Source organism: Carassius auratus, chromosome 21 (genome assembly GCF_003368295.1).
Source record: "Carassius auratus strain Wakin chromosome 21, ASM336829v1, whole genome shotgun sequence".
In the NCBI taxonomy this organism is placed as follows: domain Eukaryota; kingdom Metazoa; phylum Chordata; class Actinopteri; order Cypriniformes; family Cyprinidae; genus Carassius; species Carassius auratus.
Genome location: NC_039263.1, coordinates 1,782,165 through 1,788,500, shown reverse-complemented (window position 1 = coordinate 1,788,500; position 6,336 = coordinate 1,782,165). Strand labels below are relative to the sequence as shown.

Below are 6,336 nucleotides of genomic sequence, written 5' to 3'. Positions count from 1 at the left end.
TCATGTTCATGTGTTCATGTGTTCATTGTGTTCATATATTCATATGTTCATGTGTTCAAATGTTCACATGTTCATGGTCATGTGTTCGTGTTCATGTGTTAATGTTTGTGTGTTCATGTTCACATGTTCATGTTTTCATGTGTTCATGTGTTTCATGTTCATGTGTTCATATGTTCATGTGTTCATGTGTTCATGTGTTCATGTTCATGTGTTCATATGTTCATGTGTTCATGTGTTCATATGTTCATGTTCATATGTCCGTGTTCATGTTCATCTGTTCATGTGTTAATGTTAATGTTCGTTTTCATGTTCATGTGTTAATGTTAATGTTCGTTTTCATGTTCATATTCATGTTAATGTGTTCATGTGTTGATGTGTTCATGTGTTCATGTTCATGTGTTCATGTTCATGTGTTAATGTGTTCATGTTCATGTTCGTGTTCATGCTCATGTGTTCATGTTCATGTGTTCATGTTCATGTGTTCATGTGTTCATGTGTTCGTGTTCATGTGTTCACGTTCATGTGTTCATGTGTTCATGTGTTTATGTGTTCATGTGTTTATGTGTTTATGTGTTCATGTGTTTATGTGTTCATCTGTTCATGTGTTTATGTGTTCATGTTCATGTTTATGTTTGTGTGTTCATGTGTTCATGTTCGTGTTCATGTGTTCATGTGTTCATGTGTTCACGTGTTCATGTTCATGTGTTCATGTGTTCATGTGTTCATGTGTTCATGTGTTCATGTATTTATGTGTTCATGTTCATGTGTTCATGTATTCATGTGTTTATGTGTTCATGTGTTTATGTGTTTATGTTCATGTTCATGTTCATGTTCATGTTCATGTGTTCATGTGTTTATGTGTTCATGTTCGTGTTCATGTGTTCATGTGTTCATGTGTTCACGTGTTCACGTGTTCATGTGTTCATGTGTTCATGTATTTATGTGTTCATGTTCATGTGTTCATGTATTCATGTGTTTATGTGTTCATGTGTTCATGTTCATGTTCATGTGTTCATGTGTTTATGTGTTCATGTTCATGTGTTCATGTGTCCATGTGTTCATGTGTTCATGTGTTCATGTTCATGTGTTCATGTGTTCATGTGTTCATGTGTTCATGTTCATGTGTTCATGTATTCATGTGTTTATGTGTTCATGTTCATGTGTTCATGTTCATGTTCATGTATTCATGTGTTTATGTGTTCATGTTCATGTGTTCATGTTCATGTTCATGTGTTCATGTGTTCATGTGTTCATATGTTCATGTTCATGTGTTCATGTGGTCATGTGTTCATATGTTCATGTTCATGTGTTCGTGTTCATGTGGTCATGTGTTCATGTGTTCATATGTTCATGTTCATGTGTTTGTGTTCATATGTTCATGTTCATGTGTTCGTGTTCATGTGGCCATGTGGTCATGTGTTCATGTGTTCATATGTTCATGTTCATGTGTTTGTGGTCATGTGGTCATGTGGTCATGTGTTCATGTGTTCATATGTTCATATGTTCATGTTCATGTGTTCATATGTTCATGTTCATATGTTCATGTTCATGTGTTCATGTGGTCATGTGGTCATGTGGTCATGTGTTCATGTGTTCATATGTTCATATGTTCATGTTCATGTGTTCGTGTTCATATGTTCATGTGTTCATGTGGTCATGTGGTCATGTGTTCATGTGTTCATATGTTCATGTTCATGTTCGTGTTCGTGTTCGTGTTCGTGTTCATGTGTTCATGTTCGTGTTTTCATGTTCAAGTGTTCATGTGTTCATGTGTTCCTTCAGCCACCCGGACCAGATGACCTGTCCATCGTGTGCTTCACCAGCGGAACCACGGGTGAGCTTCTCGTCTGTCACACATTGCAGATCTGAGCTGTCTTCTGCTGGCATGAATTCATGTGTCGAGGTTGATTCAGATGCTAAATGTTAAACCAGTTAGATGTGGTTAGCATGTTTTCATGTTTTCTGAAGGCAGAGTAACCCAGTTCTACATGTGATGTTAGAAAATATATTTTGCTTTGAAAAGATTTGTTTTTGTTTATATGCATGTGAATGTACATGTGAGCAGGAACGTGTGTGTCTGGCATTTAAAATCCTGCTGCTTTAAATGTTGGTTATAATTGAACTGGATGCACTAGACATTTCAACTCATCCATTGACTTCTGCATAACTTTATGGGAAACCTATTCTGCTGTGACTGACTGATGTGTATATGATTAGTGTATGCTGCAGATCATCTGTGCACCGGAAGCACATTCGCTGTATGAGTAGAACACTGTCCCACAATGCAATGGGCCTGACTTGACTTTACATTTCTGGTGCAGTGAATCAACTGTGCAGATTTTAGCATCTCCTCTTTGACTCATTATTTGATCAGACAAAATTGGATTAAAATGTGTTTTTTTTTATAGAGTATTTTATGAGAGGTTGTAACTCCTGCATCACTACATCTATAAAACACACAGCATCAGTGAAATGAAGCAGAATTTAGGACAGGTCAGAAGAGTGTGAGCTAATGAAGATGAGAGTATTAGAGATGATGATTCATGCTTTGATTTAGATGTTGGTAGATTTGGTGATTTTTATTCTGCTGAACAATAACTTTCTGGAGGAAACTAAGGGGAAGTCTGTTGAGATTGAGGAGGTTTTTCCTGACTTGGATAATTTTGTTGCATCTGTAATGAAATTTCGTAGAGAATGTAGAGTTGAAGTTTTGTTGCAGCAAAAAAGGTTTAGGTTGAAGAAGTGCTTGACAGTGGTTAAACGTTTAACGGTTAAACGTAGATCTACCCTAACAAACTCTAAATAACTGCACATGGGAATGTGGCCTTTACTGTGTTTCCCTTTCTTCTACTTTTTTCCTTTGTTTTGCTATGGATGTTCTTAAAGAAGGATCCTTAAATAAAAATGGGGCAAAGGATAAAAGTAAAAGGCCATTATTAAAAGAATGTTTAAATTTGAAAGGAATTCAAGTTATGGTTTTACAAGAAAGGCATAGTACGGAAAATATTGAAATCGTTTGGGGGATGTGGTGGGAGGGGATCATGTTTTGAGTCATGGTACTAATCTGTGTGAAGGTGTAGCAGTATTATTTTCATCTTGATGTAGAGTTAATATTTTGACTAAAAATGAGGTAGTGAAAGGGCGCCTTCTTGTTCTTAAAGTAGAAATCAAAAATAGAGTTTTTTATCTAATAAATATTTATGACTCTACAACAGGTAGAGAGAGAATGGCTTTTTTTCTTAAACTCAAAGATATTATTTTTTTCCTTTTGTTAATGATGATTTTTAGTAATTGGAGGAGATTGGAATTGTACTTTGGATTTTACTTGTGATAGGAATGGGGAAGAACCTCACTTCATTACACAATATGGTCTTGTTGATATTTGGAGAGAGAAAACTCAGGAAATTAAACCGTATACATGGATTAAAATGACAGACAATAGGGTTAGTGCTGCACGTTTAGATGTGCTGTTGAATAGAAGAAACTTGTATAATCCCATGTACTATATCAGATCATCATTTCATTCTTTTAAAATGGTTCTAACACAAACAGTTGCTCATTGTATTCATTGGAGATTCAGCACTTGTTAGAACAAGGTTTATTAGCATCAACAATATGTTCATAACCTCATGCATTGTTTACGAAGGCCTGATGGAAATATTACTTCAGACCCTTTAATGATGAGAAGAACTGCTGTTGATTTTTATACAGAACTATTTGCCAAAGAGGACATTGATCCTGATACGACATGTGAACGTTTCAATGATTAACCAACCTTGAAAGAGGAAGACAGACTAGATCTCAACATCACCTTTGAGGAGATAACTGATGCAGGAGAACATCTTCAACAGGACGAGCACCAGGGTTTGATAGACTTACAGCTGAGATCTACAAATCTCTTTGGGGAATAATTGGACAAGACTGAAGTTTTAGAAGAAAGTTATAAATCAGAAGTACTGCCAAAGAGTTGCCAAAGAGCAGTCCTTTCTCTTCTGCCCAAGAAAGGAGATTTGTGTTTGCTTAAAAATTGGAGACCTGTTGCTTAACTTGATGATCAGACTCATTGTCTTACTAAAAGGTGTATGTATGACAATTATTTCTTAATGAGAGACCTTTTAGAAAAATTAAGAATGTATAATGTTAGTGTTGGTATTTTATCCTTGGATCAAGAAAAAGCTTTTGATCGCGTTGATCATCAGTATTGGTTCATGTTTTAAAATGCTTTGGTTTGGTGTTAGGCTAATATCATGGATAAAATGAATGTATATAAGGGATCTGAGAGCATGATTGAAGTAGGAGGTGGTTGTGTATCAGTCAAAATACAAAAAGGAATTAGACAAGGATGCCCGATGTCTGGCCAAGTGTCCAGTTTGGCATTGAACCTTTAATGTGTTTGTAAGACATCAATGAAAAGGTTTAACTATAAATGGTAGCTTTAGGAATGAGTCTATTATATGATCTGCATACGCTGATGATTTCGCTGGTATAGTACAACAGCAGAATGATGTACAGATTTTAAAAGGGGCTTTAGAAGTTTATAAAAGAGCTTCTTCTGAGAGACTCAACTGGGATCAAACTGAAGTTGTGTGGTGTGGTGCCACCAAAGATAGTAGCGTGCCTGAACTTCCTAATAATATTGAGTGGGGTAAAACTGGGTCTAAATATTTAGGAGTGTATTTAGGTCAAGATGAATATAAAAAGAAAAATTGGGAGTGTTTGTTGGAGAAGGTCTGTGTGAGGTTGTCTATCATATATTGGGACAGTAATTGCCAATAATCTTCTTGCATCAGTGCTTTTTTAAATAATTTTCTCTGTGAACCTGATGGGAATGGAAGTTTTATTGTGAATGTTTTTAAAGTCCCCCCCCCCCATTTATTTATGCTCAAAGGGGGATAAAAGAAATGAAATACATGTTTGACATTATATTTAGTTTCAGTCTTTATACTGTATACCAGTATACCATGTTTTGACATATATATTTGTATACTTTTATAATGCCATAGAGCAAGATTTTACAGCCAAGGGAGTTTAATCTACTGTAGAGTGACTTGATTAGTTCTGCTCTTATTCAGTAAAATCAGCAGACAGCAGAGTAATGTGACGTCAGCTCCTCCTCAGAGATCTGATCTGATCTAACTTACAGTAATGTGTGTGTGTGTGTGTGTGTGTGCTTCAGGAAACCCGAAGGGAGTGATGCTGACCCACGGGAACATCATCGCAGACTTCGGCGGCTTCTTGAAAGTGACAGATGTGAGTGTTTTGTGTTCGAATCCCCTCTGTATTGAGCTGACTGGCTCTTATCAGACTAAACACTGCGCTTTCTATTTGTGCCGCTGCAGAAGGTGATCTTTCCGAACCAAGACGACGTTCTCATTTCCTTCCTGCCTCTTGCTCACATGTTCGAGAGGCTGATTGAGGTGAGATGTGTGAGAAAACGTCTGCCTGTGTTTCCTGTGACATATTCTCACACACACACACACACACACACACACACACACACCCTCCAGCTCTGCTAATGTTACAGTTTGGCTCTGTGTCAGCAGTGCACACTAATGAGGGTATGAAACCACAAACACAATCCCAGAAACACACACTTCCTCTTTCTCAGACACTGCAGTCCTCATATGACCAATCTATCTATCTATCTATCTATCTATCTATCTATCTATCTATCTATCTATCTATCTATCTATCTATCTATCTATCTATCTGTGTGTGTCCCTAGAATGCATTTTTTGTCAGCTGGGTTCACAGTAATAAACATGAAAAGATGAATATTTAATATTAATAATTATGTTAATGTTGCACAGTTAATCCATTATGAGATTTTTGTTTTAATATCAGCTCTACATAACACAATAGAGTCACTACATCAGATCAGTTTAGTCAAATATTTCTCAGTATTTCTGATCGGTCAGTCTGCTGTTCCTGATCTCTAGGCGGTGGTCATCTGTCACGGCGGGAGGATTGGCTTTTTCCAAGGTGATATCCGTCTGCTTTCGGACGACATGAAGGCTCTCCGGCCCACCATATTCCCAGTGGTCCCTCGACTCCTGAACCGCATGTATGACAAGGTGAGACGCTCCTGCTTTCTCTGTCTGCAAGTGAAAGTGCTGCACAAACTGACTGATCACACACACCAGCAGTGTGACAAGGGCTAAAATAAGTTATGTTGGAATAAACTGAAGTATTTAAGTGATTTTTAAATCATATTTTTGACTGAAATGAACTGGTTAATTTAGATGTTTTAGGTTACACCGCAGATGTGCAGTGCTCTTTCAAGCGACTCATGGTTTATTGCTTGATTCAGACAATATTTGCTGTTTATAAAAATTA

The 6,336-nt window shown here is 36.9% G+C and overlaps 1 protein-coding gene across 2 annotated transcripts in view; it reads left to right on the top strand.

The window, feature by feature from the left end:
* The window catches only part of LOC113038188 (long-chain-fatty-acid--CoA ligase 6-like), a 28,117-nt gene that overhangs the window by 15,098 nt on the left and 6,683 nt on the right, over positions 1-6,336 (top strand). For both annotated transcript variants that reach the window (XM_026195443.1, XM_026195444.1), the window contains exons 9-12: positions 1,783-1,834; positions 5,177-5,250; positions 5,340-5,417; positions 5,940-6,074. In XM_026195443.1, coding sequence (XP_026051228.1) covers positions 1,783-1,834; positions 5,177-5,250; positions 5,340-5,417; positions 5,940-6,074 — 339 coding nt within the window. The remainder of the gene's footprint in view (positions 1-1,782; positions 1,835-5,176; positions 5,251-5,339; positions 5,418-5,939; positions 6,075-6,336) is intronic.